The sequence below is a fragment of the Argopecten irradians genome, chromosome 3, assembly GCF_041381155.1.
Source record: "Argopecten irradians isolate NY chromosome 3, Ai_NY, whole genome shotgun sequence".
Classification (NCBI taxonomy): domain Eukaryota; kingdom Metazoa; phylum Mollusca; class Bivalvia; order Pectinida; family Pectinidae; genus Argopecten; species Argopecten irradians.
In genome coordinates this window covers 42647234-42673005 of record NC_091136.1, presented here as the reverse complement: position 1 = coordinate 42673005, position 25772 = coordinate 42647234, and the positions used below count along the sequence as shown (strand labels likewise).

Genomic DNA, 25772 nt, shown 5'->3' with positions numbered 1-25772 from the left:
TGATTCTATGACAACAGACTTTCCTCTGCAATGTCACATTGGTTGATTCCATGACAACATACTTTCCTTTGTGATGTTACATCAGTTGATTCTATGACAAGAGACTTTCCCCTGTGATGTCATATCGGTTGATGCTATGACAACAGACTTTCCCCTGTGATGTCATATCGGTTGATGCTATGACAACAGACTTTCCTTTGTGATGTTATATTGATTGATTCTATGACAACAGACTTTCCCCTGTGATGTCACATTGGTTGATTCTATGACAAGAGACCTGCCTCTGTGATGTTATATTGATTGATTCTATGACAACAGACTTTCCCCTGTGATGTCACATTGGTTGATTCTATGACAAGAGACCTGCCTCTGTGATGTTATATTGGTTGATTCTATGAGTATGACAACAGACTTTCTTCTGTGATATCACATTGGTATTTTCCATGACATCAAGCATTGTCTAATTACACTGATGAGCTTTCGTATCTCAGACAGAGGCTGGAGCTAAGGAACAGTTAGCTATAGTGTAGTACTTGTATATTATTTAGACTTCAATAATAATTCTTAATCTCAAACAAATTTGAATTTCATTTCTCTCTTTTCAGCACCCAACTTTTCCGGGAATTCAAACTTTGTAAGCTGCTACTACGTGCCTTAGATGACCGCTACTCAGCTGGACGCCACTCAACCATGATTAGGGGGTACAGCCGACAGTCAGAGAGCTATGTGTCCAGTTTTAGTAACAGCGCAGACAACAGTGCTCATGATGAAATTGATGATGATGAAGATATTTTTATGGACTCGAGTAACCTGCGGCATTCAGGCTTGTACAGATATCAGCGTCCAGGAAGTAAAGCTCTGAGCGTGCCCACTCGAATGTGTCTAGGTTCAGGTAAGGAATCTGGCTTTATTATAATCTGAAAGACATGTATGTACATGGAATTTCCTTGGCTTGCATATAATGAAGATCTCAAATGTTTGCTGAATTAAGGAACTTAACTTATCCACCAATATAGATAGAGTAAGGATTTCAAGTAAATACAAATGTTGATAGTTGATATACAGACAGTTTTATCCTGCCCTTCACATCACATCCTGTTTTGCCCCAACCTGTTATGATATATACATGGATCAATGTAGCATTTCTACTTTTATATCATTCTTTAAATGACAGAAACAACCCAAAGAGGCAGTACGATAACAGCTACCCAGGATTCATCTCGCGGACAATCACAAAGTGCCAAAAACAAAAAGAAAAAGTAGGTATCGTTTTAAAGATATGTAGAATTGATGTTCGTAATGCATTCCTATTATATTTGTTCAAAGGTACAATCAATTTTGCCTTAATGACCAACTCTATAAAGACAATCTGCATGATAAGATCACTTTTCTCAGGGTCCAAAAAGATTCATTTAAACACCATTTGAGTATAAAGAGTATTATTTCTTTAGGTGGTCTATATAGACAGGTTTTACTGTACCTGGTAATTGAATGATGATAGAAGGAACAAATTATAATTAATTTGAAATTTTAAATTAATTGAAATAAAGCAACATAACATCTTCTGGTTTGGAAATTGTTGATAGAACGATTATCGATTTTTTTTCCAGAGAGCTAAATTTTACAGAAGGCACTGTACCAGGTTTAGAACTTAATGCTGACCAGACACCAGTGTCCAGAGAAAACACAGTGGTCAAGTTTGACGAAAAACAATCAGGTATGCTTTATCCTGACATGGTGACCAACACTGCTAGTGGCCTTCAGAGCTTTTAAAATGGGAAAGGAATATCACAGAAGAAACCATGAATTGCATGGTGTTGCTAAATCTTTTAGCAGTAAAAATACACTAAGTATATAATATGTACTGAATATCTGAATAAACTAAATGCTTATTGCTAAAAGTTTTCAAACATTTTAGTGAATTGGACTGAATAAGACTAAGAGATAATCTTTTTCCGATTTTCAGGTGATGAGAAAAGACGGAAATCATCAAGACGGAGTCGAAGGAATGTCCCAGTCTCAGATGTGGAGGAGACTTTCCTCAGACATGTCAGGTAAAAATCAGCACTGTAACCAGGCTTTGACATTCTGACAGATGAATGTCTTTTGTATGCAAAGCCTGAGTACTTTCTAACCGTTATTCTAGACTAAGATTATATAAAGAAGTGTAAGTTTCCTGTCACTGACATCAGACTTTTACATTCTGACAGAGTATGCCTATGTTTTCTTTGGCCTTTATATCAGATGTATAGATTCTGACAATTGTAAGTCTCTATATCTGATATCTATCAGTCTGGAGTTAGGGCCATTGGAAATTTGGGTTTCAAGATATTGTTTTTTTGTAATGTTGAACTCTGGTGTAAGATCTAAAGCAAACACAAACTATGACATATTTACCGACAGGTTGTATCTTATGGTCTAGGACCTGAAAAAACATGTTGACAGAAGAAGATATAAATGTCTACCTGATTCTTGTTACAGAGCTTTGTCAGCCCCTGTTAACTATGAGGAGTACATGCGGCATCCAAAGTATGTCGACTTTGACTTTTTGTTCGGTGAAGCAGAGCCTGACACCCAGGGCCAGGTGTATGTGACATTCGAGGACGAACATGTTAGTGATGAACAGACAGAAAATGATGTGAAAAACCTTGAAGGGCGTCTCAAAATGTCTCTACAGCAGCTCAAAGAACAGGCCCTTGGCTCGGTAAGACATTTAGTCATCAGGACTTCGCTGACTGTCAACATTGGAATCCTGACTATATAAGACATATTACACCATATGGTGAATCAGGCTTTCAGAGATCATTTCCACCTCCTTCTGTCTGCTGTACTTTTAAGTAATTCCATGATCAATAACCAGTGTATACTGCCAAACCTGCCTTAGTGATCATTTTGGTAAAAACAAAACACCTGCTTAGTAAGTCTACCTTTTCTCAGAAAAGATGGTCAATTCAGCACATAATTTGATCTGTGGATAAAGATCCCTTGGCTATATAGATATTTATTCTTTGTCCCTTAGGTGTTACATTCGGCTAACATTGAGTATTAATTCTGTACAATCTTCTTTATAGTATGGGGGTATGGAGGCCTACAAGGAGTTCCTGAAAGGGACTGCTGGGGACCAACTCATCAATTTCTGGCTCGACTGCGAGTACTACAAAGACACAGTGGAAAATTTTGATGAGCTATCTCAAAATGACATCAGAAACAGACTTTTCAGGTAAACTATCTGATTTATGTATAGACTTATGCATGTATGCATAACAATGTATCATTTTATATATTATTATCTTATTTCATAGCATCCTCAATCTAGAAAAATCATAATCTAGACTTTTGAAAATCTTAAAAAAGATTAGATCTAGATTTCCAATATAATCTTGACAATCTTGAAAATGTAAAAAAAATAATAACATTGCCTTGCACTTAACCCTTTTTAAAATATGTTTTGTTTACCTGTACTAGGGATATTAGGGACCGCTATAAGATGAATCTGACAGAGGATGCTAGAAACCAAATCTCCAAATCAGCCAGCTGTGCCAGCCTTAGCCATACCATCTTCCTCCGTACACAGTACGACGTGCTGCGGAGGCTGAGGGCATACTGGGTACCTCGCTTCCTCATCCACCAGGAGCGCCTCCGCGAGTTTAGGTGACTATTTGGAATAAGTTTCAAAAATATAATTATCAATAATGAATTTTCAATGGTTAATGTTTTTTTCTCTAGGATCTCTGCTATTATAAACTTAAATTTGCAAATTCATATGACAGATAAAAGTACTTGTGGCAAGTTCATGGTTTTTCTCTAGGAACTCCTGACCAGGTTTCTTTCATCACCAAAACATGGTATAATTGTTGAATGGCCAATTAGCTGGTAGAAGAAAGATGCTATTTTATATTAAGTTGATATTCATATGTATAAACATTCATATGCCCCCAAAGTAAAGAGGTGTATTTGACCCCTAACTCAAGACATTGATGATGTTTTAAATTCATAATATTTTGTAATTTCAAAGTATTCAATTCTTCCAATAGTGATATTGGTGCTGGAATGGGAATCACCATGTTGGCTAAACTCGGAAATGGGACAAGACACGCCCTTCCATTCTTTCCATCAATCTCATTAGTCAACTCTATGCCAGTCCGTCCAGACGATGTGCTCACCTACTCCAAAACAAAGAATTGGGAATTTATAAGTCAAGGAGGCCGTCGCCTTGACAACAGGGTGACCTCTGCTAAGGTCAGACAGATGCCCCCTGCTAGGTATGTAGATCTCAATAAAATGTCTATGTATGTAGAATTAGGTTGTTCAATTTTAGACTTGTGTTGCATCTTTATGTATAGGAGTACACTTTGTGCTTTTGATATGATGATATATTCGTTGAGCTAGATATATGATGGTGTAATAGAAAATATCTTAGTTTAGATTCTATGCTTGTGCTCTTAACTGGAAGTCATCTATCATGGATTGAACATGAAAATGACAAACTACCAAGAAGGATTGTCAATTATAATTTAAACAACCAGAGCTTTTTAGGTCATCTGACCGAAGGTCAGGATGGCCTTTTGTCAAAGTGTTTCATCGGTCGTCGTGCGCCGTCCACCGTGCGTAAAACTATTTATACAAAACCCTACTCCTCCTAAACCCTTGAGTGAATTACATCCATATTTTTGTGAAACATCCTTGGGGAAGGACAATCATATTTTATATAAATGAGCCTGTTCCGACCCCTAGGGGCTGAGGGGTGGGGCCCCAAAAGTGCAAATTTTCTTAAGTTTAGCTTTAAAATCCTACTCCTCCTTCATCCTTGGATGGATTTCATCCATATTTGGTGTGAAACATTATTTGGGAAGGAAAATCATATTTTATATAAATGAGTCTGGTCCGACCCCTAGGGGCTGAAGGGTGGGGCCCCAAAAGGGCAAATTTTCTTAATTTTAGCTTTAAAATCCTACTCCTCCTTCATCCTTGGATGGATTTCATCCATATTTGGTGTGAAACATTATTGGGGAAGGAAAATCATATTTTATATAAATGAGTCTGGTCCGACCCCTAGGGGCTGAAGGGTGGGGCCCCAAAAGGGCAAATTTTCTTAATTTTAGCTGTTTATATTAATTATTAAGCAATACTTCATACTGTGACTTTGTTGTTTTGTGCCATGAGTCAGATGGCCGTTAAAGCCCATGGGCCTCTTGTTTTACTTCAGGGCAATATAGATAATTGAAAATCATCCTTTTCTGCTTAGCATGTTAAATCCAAATTTTTTTTCCAAGCTGACAAAATTTCTTTAAATGCGTATATGAAACACAATAAAAACAAAGTCAAGGTCATGGCAAGATATTAAGTCAAGGTCATTAGAAGGTCAAACTTCATAGTCATGACAAAGTCATTTGTACGTTGTCAAATAGAGTAAAACTAAAGTTCTTGATTGAAACACTAAATGCAGGGCAAACTTCAAGGTCATATGAAGATATAATGTCAAGGTCAAACTGTTTCATTTTGTTAGAGAGACCAAAAGATTGAAAAACAAATAATGTAATAATTTTAAGGTGACAATATATGCTTGTGTATTTGGTGTCAGTTTTTAATCTAGCTACACATAACAACTAAGCATCATGGGAATGGATTGTTTTATTGTTACCATGGTAACTGTAATCATGGTGGCAGGTATCTATAAATAACTTAAGCATATGTGTTCTGTGTCTTTTTTGTGACAGAATTTTGTATTCACGTTCGACAAGGTTGGTAAATGTCTGTGGCACCTGTTTGAGTGTATACTAATATATTTGTGTTTAGGTCATATGAGCTTTTGTCTCATGTGATCTACCATCATTATCCATTTTGTCCCTCAGTCCATCTTCTGTCTGTCATTTTTCTTTAAATTTTCAACACATGATTTGTTCAAATCAGGAAAAGTGAAAATACTCTTGATCAGATGCAGGGCCAGACTCAAACTGAGTTCTAAAAGTCCTAGACAATGCATTCACAAAAACTTATTGTTATTCAAACCAGTCTAGTTCCATGGTTTTCCAAGAAAGACATTGATTGGTAGAATATACATGAACTCTCCTCTTTGTATAGTAGATTTGGAAACTGTTTCAGCAGCCATTGAGACTACTGGAAATTCTATATTCCTAAACAATGACTTTAGTTGTTTGAACAAATTAACTCATATATAAATCTACATGTACCTCAATTGTTTTATCCCATGCACAGTTTGCAGTGAAATTTAATCTGATTTTAATCGCATATATGTCTCCTTTATTTCCTGTCTTTCCTTTTTGAAAAAAAATGCAGAGCTGGATATCAAAGAAATTAATTGAATTAATAAATTCTATTATCTGGAAAAAAAATCTTTAAATAATTTCATTTAACTAAGATATAATGTAAATTGTATATTTCCAAGGATGTATTTCACTGTCCATACCAAACATCCATAAAAAATTTGAACACACTTAATCATATACCTCTATAACTCTGAGTTTAACTCCAGAACCTTTGACTTCTAGTAAGGCTGAACTGTATACAGTTACATTAACCCCAATGCACATTGAGTTATTGATCAAATTATTTTGGTTTAGTTAAAAAAAAACCATAACTTCCGAGTTCCAGGCTGGTGAATAATGACATATGCCTAATACTGTCTTTCATTCCCTACAAAGTCTTTTAACATCAATATCAGCGTGTTGCTGGACAAGCTTTTATCAGTAAGGTTACAATATTTCACCAATGAGCCGTCTACTTCTGTAGGGCTGCTCAGTAATATAATTTCTCAACTGCAAACCATTTTTGGTTTTTCTTTGACTTCTGGAAAATAATTTCATAAATACGAAAACCCTACCTTAATTGTTTTGGACAAAACAAAACAAACAAAAAACCAGCCTGAATCTCACTGAATTTTCACTGCATGTATCCATAGTCACTTATTGAAAATGAATAACTCTTTCTGTCTTTTGTGATTCTGAGTTATCTCCTCTTGTTAGTAGGTATCACATGTACATGTATTGTTACTTTATTCTTTATGAAAGTGTAAATTCATTCAGATAATTATGAGAAAATGATGAGAGATTCTTACACAAATTATCGAATACCTGCTTACTAGATAAGATAACTCTTTATTGCATTAAGATGGAATGCATACATAGAAGGTGTATACTTTTGATGCTGAATTCTGTATTTTCATGCATAATTGTTGAAAATTACGGTAAATATTTTGTTGTGTTTTCTTTATTTCATGTTTCATGTTACATGATTCTGTGGATTGCTGCACAGAGTCTATAGATATTTGTAGATTTTATACAAAATGAATAAAACATAATGTGTGATCCTGATTTTAGAGCATTATATTCTATTACTAGAAGAACATAGATCCAACTATACTGACATGTCTTCTTCAGTAAATGTGGTACTTGCCAGATTAAGTTGGACATCCTTTGTCTTGAAAACAGATATTGTTTCTGATGGTCTGAAACTATCCAAGATTTTCACCTCGGTGCAGACAGTGATAATGCCCTTTCTAACTTTAGGGTTGCTAGAGTTACATCAATTTATCATTCCCATCATTTTCTTGGTAAAATAAGGTTAAAATTCCAACTGGTACCTTTCATACATCTGTAAATAGTTTATAGCTTCTTATGTTGCCATGGTTACCTAATTCACAATATTTCATTGGTTACATTATTGCTGTTGCCTTGGTTGCAGAATTGCCAAAAATCGGTTTATCATGGCTCTCATGGGAGACAAAGTGGCTGGAGGTCCGTTCCAGCGATTCCTGGAGAGGTAACATATTTTTTTCATTTACAATCCTTTAAATAAAATGTAATCAGAGATTTTTAATCTAGGCTCATAAATGGAATTTCCATATGCTAAACCAGTGAAGTAGCCAATTTTTTCATCCTAAGCTGAACATTTCCCTAAAGTAAGATATGACAGCCATGGAACATAACTTCTGCATTGCTAGCAATTTATGACAATTTTAATTTGTTTATTTCAGGCAAAGTGACCGTCTGTTGTTGTCGAACCTGCTGTTCTGGCAGGATGTGACAGAATATGGCCAAGCTGAGGATAGATCCGCTGACCGTCTGCTCCGACTATGTCATTCCTGGACGATCTACAATAAATACTTACTGCCCAACAGTCACTACAGTATAGGTAGATAATGACATTTTTACCTCCCTGGTACTTTTCTTTACAGTAAAAATTCTGTTATGCAATTCTGGATTTTTTTTAATGGGTATGAGGATTCATGTTTAGTGAGGAGTCTATTGAATGATATCAAAGACAGAGGTTGATATTGCTATAATGCCATGTTTTATTTAATTTCATAACATTTTTTATGTTTCCTCTACTGATAAGTGGCATTTTTGTATCAAAATCGGGGTGCAGAATGCTTGAAATATGGCCCCTAGCTACCAGAGTAATAAATCATCTATACAACATCCTTGTGCATGAAATGTGTACTAGAAGAAATCTAAGTGATGAAATTATGTATGATAAAAATGGAATAACAAATCTAATATACATGTAAACCAATTAGTATCTGTTATAAAAAGGAAATTGCTGTAATCATTACATGTGTGTTGTGACATGACCAATAATAGGTCTGTCTGAAACTGAGAGAGATGAACTCCATGCTACGTTACTCAAAGCCAAGGACTTTGTGGAGGCCTCTGTGTTCAACATGGCCAAATTCCATGCTATGGAGAGGCTAGAGAGAGCATGGATGCGATATCTTCAAGAGGATCTGAAAGCATTCCTTGAGTAAGTTTGCGATCTTAAGAAATTACAGATTATTATGTCATTATATAATTTGGTCATGAATAGTTGTAATAATTTGAAACCTATAGGTCTCAAGATTCAGTGGCCTTGTTTCTCTTCAATATATGTTGTGGTGTATAAATTTGAGGATATTGCAAGGTTACAAGAATCTTACAAATATGGAACACCCAATTTTCCTGACTCGATCACAGCTATATATTTGTTTCGATCATCAGAATTTTTCATGATGTCTCCTTTTTCAGTGCCCATGTGCGACCAGGAGCAGAGAGTCCCCCCTCTACTGCTGATGTGATCCATATTTCTGTGGCTGGAGATGAACTTCTCATCACACGCCCCATGCCATGGGTTAAAAGGTAAACATGTTTCCATATGGTGTTTGTCAGGTTTGTTATGTTTTGTTGATTGTGGTATTTATTGCACTAGTGACACTTCACCCTGTTTTATTCTTAAAGTGACCTTTTGGTAATTTTTATTCTTAGAGTGACCTTTTGGTAATTTTTATTCTTAAAGTGACCTTTTGGTAATTTTTAGAGTGACCTTTTGGTAATTTTCTGCTAGTTTCTATATTCATAAAAGTTGGAGAAAACTTAATCAAACTTTGTGATATTATGTACAATAAATCAATGTGATATTGAAACTTTTAGAACTTTAAGACCATATGTAATCAAAGAGAATTATATATAGATGTATTGGTATAATTATCCAGTCGTTCATTAAGTTATATTCTTGCGTTAGAAAATGTATTCTGGTGTAGTTTTAGAAAAAAACATTTTATTACGTAGTTGTAGTCTTTGATTAACTTATTTGTAGTTTATTTTTCCAGTAGAATGGCCTTTATTGTAGAAATCTTTTTCTGAATTTTAATTCTATACCATTCATGATATAGTCATCTACATTCAAAAGTACTGTAGTTCAAAATCTATTAATTCTAGAAAATCTAGTTTTTTCTCTTGAGGGGAAATTACAACAGAAAACAAATTTTGGATGAAAGAAATTGAAATTCTGAGCATGTTTATGAAATAGAGTAAAAATGGTGATTTTGTAATCCAGTTATCTCCCTTTATATTCAGAATATTTTACTAGGTTTCATTCTTTTTCAACTGTAGTAATTTGTTAGACTGGCGACCAATTTCTAGTATATCAAAATAAACACTTTAATTTTGCCTGATAATTTTTGTCGCTGCAGCATGTCTGATTCTATATGGGAGAGGGCCTTTATATGTTGTCATAACTTGTGCCCAATCCTGTTATAATTGTGTTTGCAATAAAGTACGTTTAAACTCAAACCGAGTCTATATTCCTAAGTTTCAAACTAAAGGGAGATAATCTAGTAAAATCAAAATAGATCCTAGTGAAAGAGCCTTTTTAATTTTTACTATATCAGTACAATTTGTGTTAAAATACAATGACAGCAAAAACATGTATGTTTATAGTAGTTTTAATGATGTATCTGAATGTACAATGTCATGTATGATGGTTTTCTTGTCTTTAGTGCTAAGGTTCCTAAAATTCCCAAACAGTGGAGGTAAACGTCTGACTACGATAAACTACCTACATCCCTCTAATGTGGAACCTCTTTAGTCTGCACACTATACCATCAGGAATTATTTACTTTCTTGATAAATTGACACAACAGAGAAGAATCTCTTTGTTTTTGGGAAGTAAAAGATAAAGTGAAATGTGATAAGAAATAATGAGAATAATGTAACATTTCCTGTTATACAGTTGAGTGTGGACTACAGATCTATCACTGTAACATTACTAAAAGTGGCAGATCCTGACAACAAAATTATTGATAGAAAATATTCAGTCAATGGAGTAACATCACTTTGTAGTTTCATTCTATATTGACATCCTACATTTCCAGGGGTTTTAATCTGCTAAATTGTGGCAATTTCTTTGTTGCTTTTCTGCTCAGTCCACATAAACCTAGATTTGATATAGAAATCCTCAGTACATATTTTTCTTTGAAGACTAAGGACTAGAGTTTGATTTTCAGGATCTGCCACTTGCTTCACTTATCTATAAATATGTAACTAAATTTTACCCTCTACCAAACTTACTGACTGAAACAATAGATAATATTATTGTTTTACTAAGGAATGACCTATAGGTAACAAATCAGTTGAGTTAAGTGCAGAACATTACTGGGAAACCAAGTCATATAGATATCATACAATTCTATGTGTGATGCTGTTAAATTCTGTCTGACCTCAATACAGCATACACTCCAGTGCTAATTTGGTCTCAAATATTCTGTTTCTGTTGTTTTTTTCTTTTTTTGTGTGTGTTTCATCAGTGAAAGTGTTCCATTAATCATCTTCATCATATAAATAATTTGTATTTCATTAAAATCTTATCATGAGATACTTTGCTTTGTAAGGAAATGTGTCCTGCATATTTAAAAATTCCTCTACTTTCATTAAATTGTTAAATAAATCTGAGCTATTTCCACTTTGTGTTATTGTTATAGATGTGATTAAAGCTTGTGAATGGTGTAATAGATAAAATAGCTTATATTTCATGAATGCATCATTATAATGTTTCCAGAATGTATTAAATTGAAGAGCCATTTAGAGTTAACTCCCTTCTGAATCGGTATGCGAACTGTTATCTTGGTCCAACTTTAAGATGAAAATCATTTATGCATTAACACTATAAGATATTGACTTTTGTATTGGTTTTATGGCATTTGGAAATCACATATAAAACATTCCATGAAACTTCATAGAAAAAAGTATATGAAAGCACTTGTGAAATATATGTTAGCACTAATTATTGATATTTTTCATTTAATAGAACTGATTTGTGTGCTAACGTAACACATCATTCTCTGCAACCCTAAAAAATTATTTAAAAAAAATGTCTTCAAGAGAACATGTACACCAGGAGGAGATTTAAAGAAATATTAATAAGCTTTCCTCAATTTGTTTTAAAATAGAATCCCTTTGATTTTCCTATGAGAAAATGCATGAGTATTGGACAATGAGAAAAAAAACCACATTTGGATTACTTGATCAATCAGTCTCTTTACTGTTCTATGAAAACTTTATAAATGTTGATTTTGATTTCTCCCCAAAATTAAAGTCAGACGAAGAGCACATCTAATTATCTAATATACTGGAAAATCAAAGACAAAGATAGGATAAGTTCCATAGCAAAAATGTTCTCATGCTAGTCCTGTCACAAAAGGTATGAGTCCTTAAATCCATTTAAATTTCCTTTGTTGTTTAATTGTGTTTAATTGACCAAGACTGAGATAAACATATTAAAGACAATGGAGTCGTTTATTTTGATGGTATATTAAATACTCGTTACTCTGTCTTAGTCAAACCAAGTCTGGTTTTTCATGGACTGGTATACGTAGTTACGATAAACAATTTTGATATTATCTAAAACTGATCAAATACTAGAGTGCCAGGTGGCTCAAGCTATACAACAGGAATTAAAAAGACTTTATTCATGTAGGTTTTAGACATATAAGATTAGTAACTTTTAAATTTTTTTCTATTTTAGATATGTGAATGGTTTGTTTGACATTATAGATTTCATGATAGCGCCAGCATAAGAGTCTTATACATTTACAGTATAGATTATATACATGTAATATTGTGGACACCTACAGTATAATTAACTATTGTTGTGAACTGACATGCATGCATAACACCATATAATGTATTTAGGTTCTGTGTATAATTTATAATGAGGATACTAAAAACACACACACACACATATATTTTGTGTATATATACACTGATGTACTTTGAGTTCATATTACATTATTTGCTTATACAGAAATGTAATAATGCTATAGGCATTACATATTTTTTTTTGAAAATATCACTTATGTGATATGAAGTATGAAGCCTATAAAGCTAAATTAAGACAAGAATATGGATTCTAATTTATCTGACAATGATGTATCTAAAACCAAGTCTAAGTTATTGCTGTGAATCTTGAAACTTTATTGTGATGAACTACTTTTAACATTAAGTTAAATAGACCCCAATCTTCCCTAGCTGCAGTAGTAGCTGTCAGTAATGAAGCATGGTCCAAACCTAGACATGTGACAGATTTTATAGCTATGTGTATTGTTTACAAAGGAAAATAGATCTGTTGGTTAAAGACAATCGACAAACAGCCATAACAATATACTACAGGAATCTAGATCCTCACACAACAATCGGCATCACACGTTAGCTTATCATTGTACTTATGTCAAAAATACCTCAAAATCACATATACCAAGGTAGTATTTTTTCAAGCTTTTTAATTGTCACAAGTAAAACATAAAAAAAATGAAATTATTTTTTAGATACTTTATCAAATGGAATGAAATAAATGATTAAACAAATTTGTTATGTTATAGAAAGGTAATAAGATTATTTTTATAAAGCTAACCTATCTTTGAGTAGATAATTTGTATCATATTTTCCTATTCTATATCTAAATACATATACCATTGTAATATTTAAATCCTTGTTGTGTGTAGTATTTGAATAGACATTTCAACATTTCTTCCACAATTAATAGAGCTCTGCCTGATTATAAAATAATGATGAAATATAGATGTAAACTAAGACAATTTAAAGGGATTTATGAAAAGATAATTTAAGTTTCTTGCTCCTCTTAGGGTCCCAACAACTGACTCCCAGAGAGCAGCTCAGTTACGGCAAGCACTGGGTCTCGGTGCTGATATGAACAGCGAACAGAGGGCTGAGATGAGGGCTAAAGCTCGGGAGCGACGTAAAGAGATGGAACGAGAGAGGAAAAAGGCGATAAGGGCGGCTTACCGAAGAGTGAAGGAGGCAAAACAGAAGAAGGATACTGAGGTCTGTTTATTGAAAATAATCCTAATGAATATAAGATTACAGTAATTGATTTATACATTCGTTTACATAGTCAAACCTGTCTATAAATTCTACCTAAGGCACTGTATAGGTAGTGCCCTTTATACACAGGTCAAATAGGTTAAAACTCACTGGGACCCAAAGAAAATGGTCTTAATAAGCAGTTGGTCTTTATACAGAGGTGAATATTAAGGCAGGTTTTACTGTAATATGATAATCTATGATAATAGAACAGTATCAGCATGAGACAAGAAATAATTTATAGGTACATAGCTTAGTCTTATTTATACAATTTTCCAATCATTGATTGATGTATGAGCAAATATCAAAAACCAGCTTCAGATTAAAAACATTTAGAAGAATGTTAGAGCTTCAAGTGGAAACCTGAATCTTTTGCTTTTCTCTATACTAGTCAAATGATCTTTTCTCATGGGTGGTAGATTGAATACGGTACAATATTGCAACATTCTACTTCTTATCGTCTACTTTGAGGTGGTGAGTTTCAAACCTGCCTGAAGCAATTGTTTAAGGTACCAACCATAGGTCATTGGATTTTCTCACCTACCTTCAAAACCACGGATCTCCTTAAATGCTGATATTTGTATGTTTACTGTTTTTTAGAAGAAAGAAGATGGGGATGATATGGATTATGACATAGAAGGAGACGAGAAAAGATCAGCCAAACCGCCGCCACCATTTACAGAGATGACACACAACAAGCAGTAAGTGATCATCAAAATGGTGGGAATTAGCCATAAATGCTACCTATTACTGTAAAAGATGTCCAACTTAAAAAAAGGCATTCATTAGAGCATTGTTCTTTTAGATATGTACCATGGGTTAATTGTCATTAACCGTTGTTGATCAGCTAAGACACCAAAAAAAATTATATACTTTTAATTGGGGATTCAAGTCCTCATAGCTAAAAGATTTTAAAAAATACCGAAGATGACTGGGTAGCACAAAGATGTCTACTTTCTTAGGAGTAATTCTTGTTTCTTGGCTCTCTTGTTGTATCTGTTATACATGTTTAAAATTCAATTCACACAAAAAAAAAGATATTAATCAATGCTTGCAAGAAACTTACAAAAAAGTACACCTTTTTAATGACATTCTAGATTTATGACAAACTTCAAAAAGCATTTACAAGAGTCTGAGGACAAGGAACGTCTCAACATGGTCAGTCTGTATTTGGACACCGACACCTACCTCAACCTAGGCTCAAGTAAAACTGACCAGAAAAAGAAGGAAACTCACGCTGGATTTATCTTCAAGTAAGTCACCATCTAGACCATACTGTTACTCTCTTAAGTGACTGTTAGATGTGATCTTGAGTGAAGATTTTTTGTTTTTGCTTCAGATTTCTTAATGCTATCCCAATACCACCTCCCTCTTTACATCTTACTCATCTAACATTTCCTCCTTAAGTTCTTTTACATGTTAATTATATACAATGCATTTTCCTTAAATGTTGCAATTGAGCATCTGATCATTACAAAATGGAATTAGCCTATCATAAGATTTTGCTAGAATTTTCATGTACAAAATCCTTTTATTTTTTCTCTTTGGATAAAACCTGATATCTACAATTTGTTTTCCTTTATTGGTAGATGTTAATTGTTTACTGTTTCCCTTTAGAACTTACGTTGATTCTCATGGTAAGAAGCACCTGAGCTTCCCCGACAAGCTGACAAATAAGATTGGAGAGAGACCTAAGACTGGAGCCATCAAGGAAATGCAGAGCATTGTCGTACCAAAACTAGAGGAAGCTTTTAATGCCTTCCTAGTGGTAAGTTCTTGTTATTGGAGATCAGCAATAGGGGTATATAAATCAGGGAGGGAATGAAGAGTAGGGAGGGAATAACAGGAGGAAAGGATGGATTAACAAGGGGGAAGCTGACTACAGGAGGGGAGGGAAGGGTAGGAGAAATAGGAGGGAAAGGTGTAAAAAGAATGAAGAAGAGGAAGGGAGGGAAATAAGAGGGAATGGATGGCAGGGAGGGGCGTATAACAGGAGGAAATGGGTGGCAGGGAGGGGCCTATAACAGGAGGGAATGAAGGGGCCTATAACAGGAGGAAAGGGACAGCAGAGAGGGGCCTATAACAAGAGGGAATGGAGGGCAGGGAGGGGCCTATAACAGGAGGGAATGGAGGGCAGGGAGGGGCCTATAACAGGAGGGAATGGATGGAGCCTATAACAGGAGGGAAGGGACGAGAGAGAGGGGCCTATAACAAGAGGGAATGGAGGATAGGGAGGGGCCTATAACAAGAGGGAATGGAGGATAGGGAGGGGCCTATAACAGGAGGGAATGAATGGCAGGGAGGGGCCTATAACAGAAGGGAGTGGATGGTAGGGAAGGGAGCAGTATAACATGAGGGAAGGGACGAGAGAGAGGGGCCTATAACAGGAGGGAATTGGGGCAGGGAGGGGCCTATAACAGGAGGGAATGGATGGCAGGGAGGGGCCTATAACAGGCGGGAGTGGATGGTAGGGAAGGGCTATAACAGGAGGAAGGACGAGAGAGAGGGGCCTATTACAGTAGGGAATGGAGAGCACGGAGGGGCCTATAACAGGAGGGAAGGGACGGCAGAGAGGGGCCTATTACAGTAGGGAATGGAGAGCACGGAGGGGCCTATAACAGGAGGGAAGGGACGGCAGGGAGGGGCCTATAACAAGAGGGAATGGAGGACAGGGAGGGGCCTATAACAGGAGGGAATGAATGGCAGGGAGGGGCCTATAACAGAAGGGAGTGGATGGTAGGGAAGGGCGTATAACATGAGGGAAGGGACGAGAGAGAGGGTCCTATAACAGGAGGGAATGGAGGGCAGGGAGGGGCCTATAACAGGAGGGAAGGGACGGCAGGGAGGGGCCTATAACAGGAGGGAATGGAGGACAGGGAGGGGCCTATAACAGGAGGGAATGAATGGCAGGGAGGGGCCTATAACAGAAGGGAGTGGATGGTAGGGAAGGGCGTATAACATGAGGGAAGGGACGAGAGAGAGGGTCCTATAACAGGAGGGAATGGAAGGAGGGGCCTATAACAGGAGGGGGAATGGAGGGAATGGAGGGCAGGGAGGGGCCTATAACAGGAGGGAGTGGATGGTAGGGAAGGGCGTATAACAGGAGGGAAGGGACGAGAGAGAGGGGCCTATTACAGTAGGGAATGGAGAGCACGGAGGGGCCTATAACAGGAGGGAAGGGACGGCAGGGAGGGGCCTATAACAAGAGGGAATGGAGGACAGGGAGGGGCCTATTACGGGAGGGAATGGATGGCAGGGAGGGGCCTATAACAGAAGGGTGTGGATGGTAGGGAAGGGCTTATAACAGGAGGGAATGGAGGAACAGTAGATGGGAAAGCATGGCAGGGTCACCAATATGGAAGAAATTTTATAAAATCAAATTAAAGAAAATATCTGTGATCTTGATTGTAGGAAAAAGCTTCTGAGAATGGAATGGACCCCAGAGACTTTGCCAATCTTTCTCAAGCAGAACTAGCCCTTCGTATGGGCACAGAAACATCAATGAACTGGAAAAAGGGTCGAAAGGGAAAGGTAAGGCTTATATCTTCATCCACAATATTCAGATAACTGGAAAAAAATCACTTTCTTTACATAATACATAAATATCTGTAGACAATGGTTTGGTATTCATTGATATTTCATTTTTTTTCTGTTTTCTTTGGTTTAACATATTTTCACTATTCCTCTTTTTTCCCACTTTAATTCACGTTTATTTATAAACAGTTTGATCACTTTCTCCACTAGATAAGATATATTGTGTATGTTTTAGAGGTCAGGAGGTAAAACTTCAAATTTGTTCCAGGCAATACAACTGTACTTTTCTCTTTGGGAAAATCATTCATTTAATATTTTGTTCTCTAAGGTGATACTGAAGTATAATTTATCTAGTAAGCACTCTTTACCAGTAATTGAATTGTTTTTTATTTAGGAATGAGTACTTCATAGAAATTGGTTCTTTGTGGAGGATTCATTTTTAGTTTGATTTTTTGTTCTCTGAAGATCATTTATTTTCATAAGTTTCTCTTTGTTGATAACTTTTAATTATCAATAACTGTTCACATAATGAATAATATGGTATTTAACAAAAGTACTGGATAGTTACAGAACTTATAGAACAATATGTTTTCACTCTATATGCTTTTTTTGCAAAATAGATGTGAATGTATACTGCTAGTTTACTAATCATAAAATCCAGGTAGGTAAAAAAATGACAACTTTTCATCTCAGACACCTGATCCACTTGAATTATCGAATAGCAACTTAAGCAAAGGACTTAATGGTAAAGTGATTCGGGAGATTGAATTTCCTGCGATTACTGTTAGCCTTTACGAACACGAACAAGATGAGGACAATAGAGCGACCCGCAAAGTGCATTTTGCGGGCGATAACGAGGATGAAAATTTCCAGGTAACCACACACGTTTGTGGCATGCATGATGGAGCTTATGTGGATTTGTGTCCAGTGATGTGTGACTACTGTATGTTAATATGGATTTGTGTCCAATGGTGTGTGACTGTTATATTATGATGATTTTAATACATTTTTGATAACCAGGAATATTGTTTTAATTTTACTTAACTTTGACTAAGCATGTTTGTCATTGAATTAAATGATGTGTCCGGTGTTGTTACTGTAAACACACATGTTTTAGCTTTCAGACATTTACTATATTGAAATAATAGAATACTCAGATTTAGCACATTCAAATAATAGCAAACCTAAATTTTAGCTAAAATATGTATGTATACAGTTCACATGTATCAAAGATAAAAGAGTACTTTGTTGCTGACTTGTGTGTGTAATCACTGAATAAACAATACAAAGGTCTACCACTTCTATTTCTTAATTCATCTATTTAGTAACAGAAAGTTTAGAATTATCTCTAGAAGCTGTCCTTTTTAAGAAAAACCCCAGAAAAGAGCATTTGAAAAACATTAAAGGAGTTTTTCACCATAATGGTATCAATTTATGCAGTTTATTGATTCTGGCCCCAACTGTGTGTTCTAGTTGATATGGGACAAGGAAGTAATTCCAACCTTGTGGACAAAACAAAATTGTCAAATTTTCGAGGCGATCTGCCCCTTTATCAAGACAAACAAAACGAACATGATTACATAATAGGATACGAACAGTAATGCGGGACAAAGTAGACAAATATCAAACTATACAGCACAATGGAGCGCAATATACCCTTCGCAGTGGCAGCAGAAGGCCGGATCGACAAAAAAGTATCCATGCTGTTCGGCAGAACGCTAAAATATGAGCGATGACTGGAAAGCGTGCCACGTGTGACGTCAAATGTGTGGCGAAATTTATATATATATAGTGCTTATTGGTATAGGATGCAAATTTATTCGCCTATCTTCTCAGTGTGTTGACAAAGAAGCAAAGTCCCAAATTTAGCCGCCTTTTGCTGGGCAGCATATGTAAAGGATAAAAAACCCATAGAACAGAACAGGAAAATGCTGGAAGAAGGTATAAGTATATTTAACGTTCGTTAATGCCTTTGGGATAGCGGGTCTGTAGATAGGTAATCCAGAATACCTCTCTCGATCGATGCTTGGTTTGTGTCCAGTAGGAACAGTGCTCAATTGCAATCACCTGCATGTCTTTCCAACTATGGATGGGAAAGTTGAAATGTCTGGCAACCGGATAGTCAGGTTTGTTCTGTTTAGTAGACCAGAGGTGATTGTTGATTCTGACGTTGAGTGGATCACTGGTTTCCCCAAAGTTGCATTGTGCATTTCCTACACGAGAGGAGGTAGATGACATTGCTGGATTTGCATGTCAGGTTCTGTCGGATGTTGTATGCTCTGTTGTTGATAGCACATTCAAATGTGTTTGTGGATGCTGTGTATGGACAAATCATGCACCGTTTATTGCTGCATGTCTGGAATGAACCCGTTTGTGCAGCAGGAGCAAGGGGAGGAAGTTTGCTGCTCACTACAAGGTCTTTTACATTTTTTGGTCTGCGGTAGGCTAGAAGCGGTGGCTCTGGGAAAATACGCCTAAGTAACGATTTTCCAGTGGTTCCTGAGGATAGAAGGGAGATGTGGTAAGTTAGGATGGAATGATACCACACAGGGAACACGTTCAGTGGCAATTCTGGTTTGGTATATGAGGAGAGGGCGTGAACCTTGTCAATTTCTTGGTCGATCAGATGTGATTTGTATCCTCTAGAGAGAAGGTGGCATTTCATCTCTTTGCACTGGCGTTAGAAGGTGGAATTGTCGGACACTTTTCGACGGATTCGTAATGCATGTGAATAGGGAATGCTTCTGGTGGTATGCGAGGGATGACAACTGGTGGGACGGAGGTATAGATGAGAATCAGTAGGTTTGGAATACAAGTCAGTACTAATGGCCCCTTCAACTAAGGTGGATCTAGTGTCTAGAAATATATTGGTATCTGATGATATATCTGCAGTGAATTTGATGGTATTGTGGAATGTGTTGGCATGTTCAATAAATTCATCGAGAGACTGTCGATTGGAGGTCCATTTGATTTCAATATCGTCAATGAATCTGAGCCAGCTGAAAGGTTTTATTGGGGCTGATATTAAAATTGCAGATTTAAGGTGTCCCATGAATACATTGGCATATCTTGGTGCCCATAGATGTACCACTGATTTGCAAGTAGTCGTCGTCACTAAACTTGTTAAAGTTGTTAAGGGTGAGGACAAGTTAAAAGAGATCTACTAAACTCTGGGTCGACGGATGGTTAGACACACGTCTGTCCCATGCTGCACGACAGGCAGCAATTTCGGGGCAGATCGCCTCGAAAATTTGACAATTTTGTTTTGTCCACACGGTTAGAATTACTTCCTTGTCCCATATTTACCATTTGAAGTAATTCGTATCCAACAGACTTACGTTTGATTGGATCCCGTGTCATCTGGAAAATCCAGTTGATATTACTTCTTTGACCCTTCTAGTTAATATGTACGTAGTTGAAGGGCAGACAACTCACATTCAAGAAAGAAACACCTCATAAACTAAATAAAAATTTCTTTTATTTCAAAATTGATTGTAAAATAGTTGAGCAACTTATACAGTTCACTTACGATGGCCTGAAGTGCACAAAGGGTGTTACTAAATAAATCAAATCGGCAAGCTAGATACAAGGCATAACTACGGTAATTATAACCACTATATATATATATATATAAATATATATATAATACATATATATAAATATATATATATAATACACCATTCGATCACTGAAAAAGAAATATAGGTGGTAAACTTCTGTCTGCCTGGTGGTCATTATTAGTACTCCTGTTTATTGTTTGTTATGGGAATTTAATTTATTCTTCTCGTATTGTTTGACAAAATCCATGAGCATGTGGAGTACTAAAAATCCCTACTACCAAGAGAACTCTGAAGAAATAGAATGTAAAATATGGTACTCAGCTAATGTACTAAATCACCTGTGACTTAACAAAAGATAAATTGGAAGGGGTGGGGCTGCTGTTTTGTCCATAATGCTAACACACCCTTACTGATAAATGAAGTTATTACTTTCAATCTTAAAGGTCTCCTTAGTATGTACCCAAAAGGTCATACAGGGTCTGTGGTAGCAAGGTCAAACTATGAGGGTAAAGGTCATGTCTCCTGCGTATATACCATCAAGGTCAATGGGGTTGTTAAAAATGTATCTGGTACTAATGTTTTGTTTTTATTTATCTCCTAGCAGTGTTTATAACTAAACATGTGTTGTTGTTCATTATGTTGTAAGATTTAAAAAATGGTAAAGGCAACAAAACATTGTTGTGATGATCTACTAATTCTCTGTTTGATTGTTGTTTTATTTATTGTTGAAATGTTTTATGTGGAAAAATGATATAATTTACAAACCAGCTACAAAAAGATGCTATTTAAATACAATATTACCTCATGAATTGTGAATGTTAATGTAGTTAACTCATGATACACAATATCATACCTGTATTAACGAGTTTCCATACCTGTACAGGTACAACTGCACAAAAGTGCCACTCCCAGCATCAGGAGAACTTTGTATTCTAGACCTCAAAATACAAGGAAAAGAAACATAAAGGTTTTCATTAAATCTCTTCAAGATCTAATCCTTCACATAAAAAACATAATATTTGAATTTTAATTATTTTAGGCATCAAAAATTTATAGTTGCTTCTTAATTTAGTAAGAAGTGTAATAACACTATTAAAACAATATTATTACTAGTAAAAATCTTATAGCACTTATCAATATTTTCATTTTTGTTAAGTTGTTATTTAATGTGTAATTTAAAATACATTTGATAAGTACCTCACATTTTTTCCCAATTCATTGTAATAAATTCTCTGTCTCAAAATTCTAATCCAGATAAAGTGTAGTACATCTAATTTTCTTATACGGTCTAATTTCTAACAAAATTCCTGTTTTAAAAAATAAATAATTACCAATTGAAATCTATTGTTAAGTTCTGGTAACTAAGCATGCTGATCAAAATAACACATCTCAATTTTAGAAATTAAGTGACTTAACTTTTCATTTTTATAAACTTTTTAACATTTTTAAAATTTATTTTTTTATTTTTGAATCTTTAAATTTACGGTATGTACTGAATTTTACATGAATGTTCCACTGAGTGATGTATCACCAAAGAGTTGTGGATCTAATTCAAATCGCCTTTTCTTCTTGGTCTATCTTTTCTCAATGCTGCATGTACAGTGATCTAAAAAGTTTAAAGTTAGACTCTAATTGGAACATAAAATGAAATGAAAAGATGTTTCTCAAAATTTTTATGCAGCTTTTAAAAGTCATCAAGATCCTTGAAAGTGTGGATATAATTGTTAAAACCCATACTAACTGTTCTTGGTATTATTATCACAGTGTGAGGGAAGAAAAAAAGAAAGAAAAAATAGAGAAAGTTTCATTTTGATTGGATTTATAGTAGAAAAAAATCAGAGTGAATGCCAAGATGCGTGATTTGGGTCTATGTATATATTGAGTAAATGTCAGTCAGATGTTAAATGTTGCCTTGATCTTTTTGGCACTCGTGTATTTTGGAAATTGTTCACACTGATTGTGGTGAAATGTTTTGTTTTTGATTCACTGTTATACTATAATTAATTTATTGTATTGTAAAATATTGTATTGATATAGTTGTCAAAGAGTAATTTTTATATTATTACCAATACAATTTGAGATTCTAAAATTATTTTATGTATATTTGATGCATGTACAATATCTTTACATGTAATTATGTACTTAATTCTGTATTCTTATTTTTTTGGAATGTTGAATTGTATAACAATGTGTCTGTATTGTAAAACCTTCTGTGATTGGTCACTCTATCAGGATGAATCAGCACGAACTGCATCACAGACCGACCAGGGGCCTGGTGGTCGGCGGGGACGCAGAAATAAATTAAATGTGAAGGTATTGTCAGAGGACGGTGTAGCCTATACCGTCCTAGACCTGCTGCTGTGGGTTGCTCAGCTTTGAGATTTTTTTTGCTTTGCATGACAAACTGCAATATAGAGTTACCTGCCTTAGAAAGAATCCTATTTCATTAAGATTTTTTCATCACAAAATTCGGAAGGAATCAATTGAAACCATTTGATTTTAAATTGAGAAAGTCATTATCACTCAAAAAAAAGAAGAAAAAACAGATTCTTTTTTAATTGACAAAAGTATCAAAGATGTTTTTAAAAAGTTTTTAATGGAAAAATGGTCTGTTCCTCAATCCAAAGAAAAAAAGAAACAAGCAAGAATTTAAACAAAAAGAACTTATTAGTAACTAATAGTATTGAAGATACATTGTAGTTAGTAATTAACTATTAGTAATGAGGATAGTTACTAATTAGTTAGTTAATCTTTTCTGTTATGATTTCTTCTCTACTAAACAGGTTGCCATGGTAGTGTTGTTTGGTTGTGTGAAAAAAAACCTATATTTTTTCACATACTGAGTACATCTCACAAACAAATGACATCATCAATACTTGTTGTCTAGAGATAACAACTTTTATCAAGATAACTTTGAAGGTTTAAGTCTGTCTCTAAAAGAAGAATCTAGTGTAACAAGTCAGTCTCAATATTTCAGGTATTTTTTTTTTGGCCAAGTATCAGAGATAATGTATAATTTTTCAAACATTACCCATTTAAAAAAGGCTTTTTCATTCAAGTATTAGTGAATATTGGTGGTATGTATGTGGATGACTGGACTATTGTTGGGACTTTGACCATATTCTTATCAAGCTTGTAATATATACTCTGCTGTTACATACTCGAAAGTATACCTACTCTTAAATCTTTGACCTCCATTTATCATCGCAGCTTCATCAAAAACAAGATTGCACCAATTTCACCGTGTTGAGTTACAAGGAATAATTACTACTCTATTCACAACATACATTTCTTGATTTTTTGCACAATCTTATTTTGATGTCAAGAACATCCCATACCTGGTGATTGGACTTCCCATCCCCTCTATATGCCACCCCAGCACCACTTTTGTAGATAAAGAGACAGCACAAATCTAGCAGAGATTTGAATCTCAGGATTTTTTTTCTGGATTGGTGAAGGACATATAATGGAATTGCACGGTATTTACGGATGTATTGGTAAGGGTTATAGCATGCCAGAGTTCTTATAATTATCTTACAATGAGTGGATTGACATACAAAATATATTTAATCTTGTAAAGTTGGTTGACCAAAAATGTGTTGCTTTAATTTGGAGAGTTTTCTAGGCACACTGTGTATATATATATATGCTGTCTTATAGGCATGGAGACTGGGTTGCTATATGTAATGGTTTATTTTTCATTATTGCTTAAGTTAAAATAAATAACACTGCTTGCATGTATGGATTCACACAATATGCTTAAACTTTACTAACATGAAATAAAAAATTACGGTTTTCAATACATAAAAAATTTCCATTGCAAATTTTGTCATCTAAATATATTTCTTACATAAATCATTTACCAGGGGTACAAATGATCTGATAAAACTTGTAAAACCTATCTTTCTTTCGCAGCATTCAGCGTCCTCTTCTTTCTCATTCATTTTACATTATTACTAATACGGGATTCCCTCTTAGCAAAGATTTAAGATCTATTAATTTTATCTCAGAGTTACTGAACTCATGCATATAAAGAATTTATACTAATTCAAATGTTAAGACATTTTGAAAGCAGTTTAACTGCTTGTGAAGTAAATTTATCCTTTTTAGCATTTTTTCCTATTATCTTTTTTAGACTGGACGTGCCCAGCCAACTAAAGATGACCGAGAGGAATTCTTCAAGGCGTTGAAATCGTCTGCTGCAGGTCACCTGACCCTAACAATGCTGTATTTCTATAAATATCTACAGAAACATGGCGAGGAAGAAAATGCTCCACTTCTTGACAAAGATCTTTTCTTCTACATTGAAGTTCAGAAATTCAAGGTAAATTTAGTTGGAAAAAATTTATTATAGTACAATGTTCTTTGATATATTGTTATTTAAGATTTTTTATTGTAATTAAGATTTTGAGTTCTTTTTGATACTGCTCTTCTGTGTTTCTTTTCTCGACATAAAACAACTCCAATTAAACGTTTCACCAACAGGACTGTAGCCATGCTTATGCTGATGAGGAATCTCTGCGAAAGAAAGTACAGTCTATCATGGAATGTTTTCTGGACGCTATCACCAGCCCAGCTCTTCAGGTAATTGTGCCAGAAGATCATTTAAATTACCTCCTGTTGAAGGGAAGAGAAATAATGTACATTAATGAGATATTTAAGAATGAAGAAAATGCTATTTAGTCATTAGATAATTCTGATGAATCCCTAAATCATTAGAATTTTTTTTTGATTGGTTAAGCATTGGATAATTTCAATGAATCACCAAAGGGTTTGAAATTTTTATTGATCAGATTGACGTGACTCAGGCCACTCAGGATAAGGCCATCCGGGCAGCCCAGCGCTACTTACAAGGGAAGGATGTGATGGCGAGTATATTTGACGAGCCACAACTAATGGTGTTCAAAGAGTTACTACCCTACTGGGCAGGGTTTAGACGGACATTCCAACCTCCAGACGATCCAACCAAACGCCCAGGTATACATTTATAATAATCCTTTGTTTATGTTGATCAGCAACTACTGTATTT

General features: G+C 35.2%; 1 protein-coding gene across 13 annotated transcripts in view; it reads left to right on the top strand.

Annotated features, from left to right (window-relative positions):
• LOC138318661 (regulator of G-protein signaling 22-like) overlaps nt 1-25772 on the top strand; it is a 58710-nt gene that overhangs the window by 22823 nt on the left and 10115 nt on the right. For 5 of the 13 annotated variants that reach the window (XM_069261239.1, XM_069261241.1, XM_069261243.1 and 2 more), the window contains exons 4-27: nt 606-892; nt 1175-1259; nt 1611-1717; nt 1967-2054; nt 2482-2704; nt 3072-3220; nt 3466-3651; nt 4035-4262; nt 5718-5741; nt 7702-7779; nt 7994-8151; nt 8601-8760; nt 9021-9131; nt 13412-13610; nt 14250-14350; nt 14747-14902; nt 15267-15417; nt 17061-17180; nt 17877-18056; nt 21627-21710; nt 22976-23056; nt 24879-25067; nt 25229-25327; nt 25537-25720. In XM_069261239.1, the coding sequence (XP_069117340.1) occupies nt 606-892; nt 1175-1259; nt 1611-1717; nt 1967-2054; nt 2482-2704; nt 3072-3220; nt 3466-3651; nt 4035-4262; nt 5718-5741; nt 7702-7779; nt 7994-8151; nt 8601-8760; nt 9021-9131; nt 13412-13610; nt 14250-14350; nt 14747-14902; nt 15267-15417; nt 17061-17180; nt 17877-18056; nt 21627-21710; nt 22976-23056; nt 24879-25067; nt 25229-25327; nt 25537-25720 (3428 nt within the window). The remainder of the gene's footprint in view (nt 1-605; nt 893-1174; nt 1260-1610; nt 1718-1966; nt 2055-2481; nt 2705-3071; nt 3221-3465; nt 3652-4034; nt 4263-5717; nt 5742-7701; nt 7780-7993; nt 8152-8600; nt 8761-9020; nt 9132-13411; nt 13611-14249; nt 14351-14746; nt 14903-15266; nt 15418-17060; nt 17181-17876; nt 18057-21626; nt 21711-22975; nt 23057-24878; nt 25068-25228; nt 25328-25536; nt 25721-25772) is intronic. The other 8 variants (XM_069261246.1, XM_069261251.1, XM_069261240.1 and 5 more) reach the window with 7 other exon arrangements.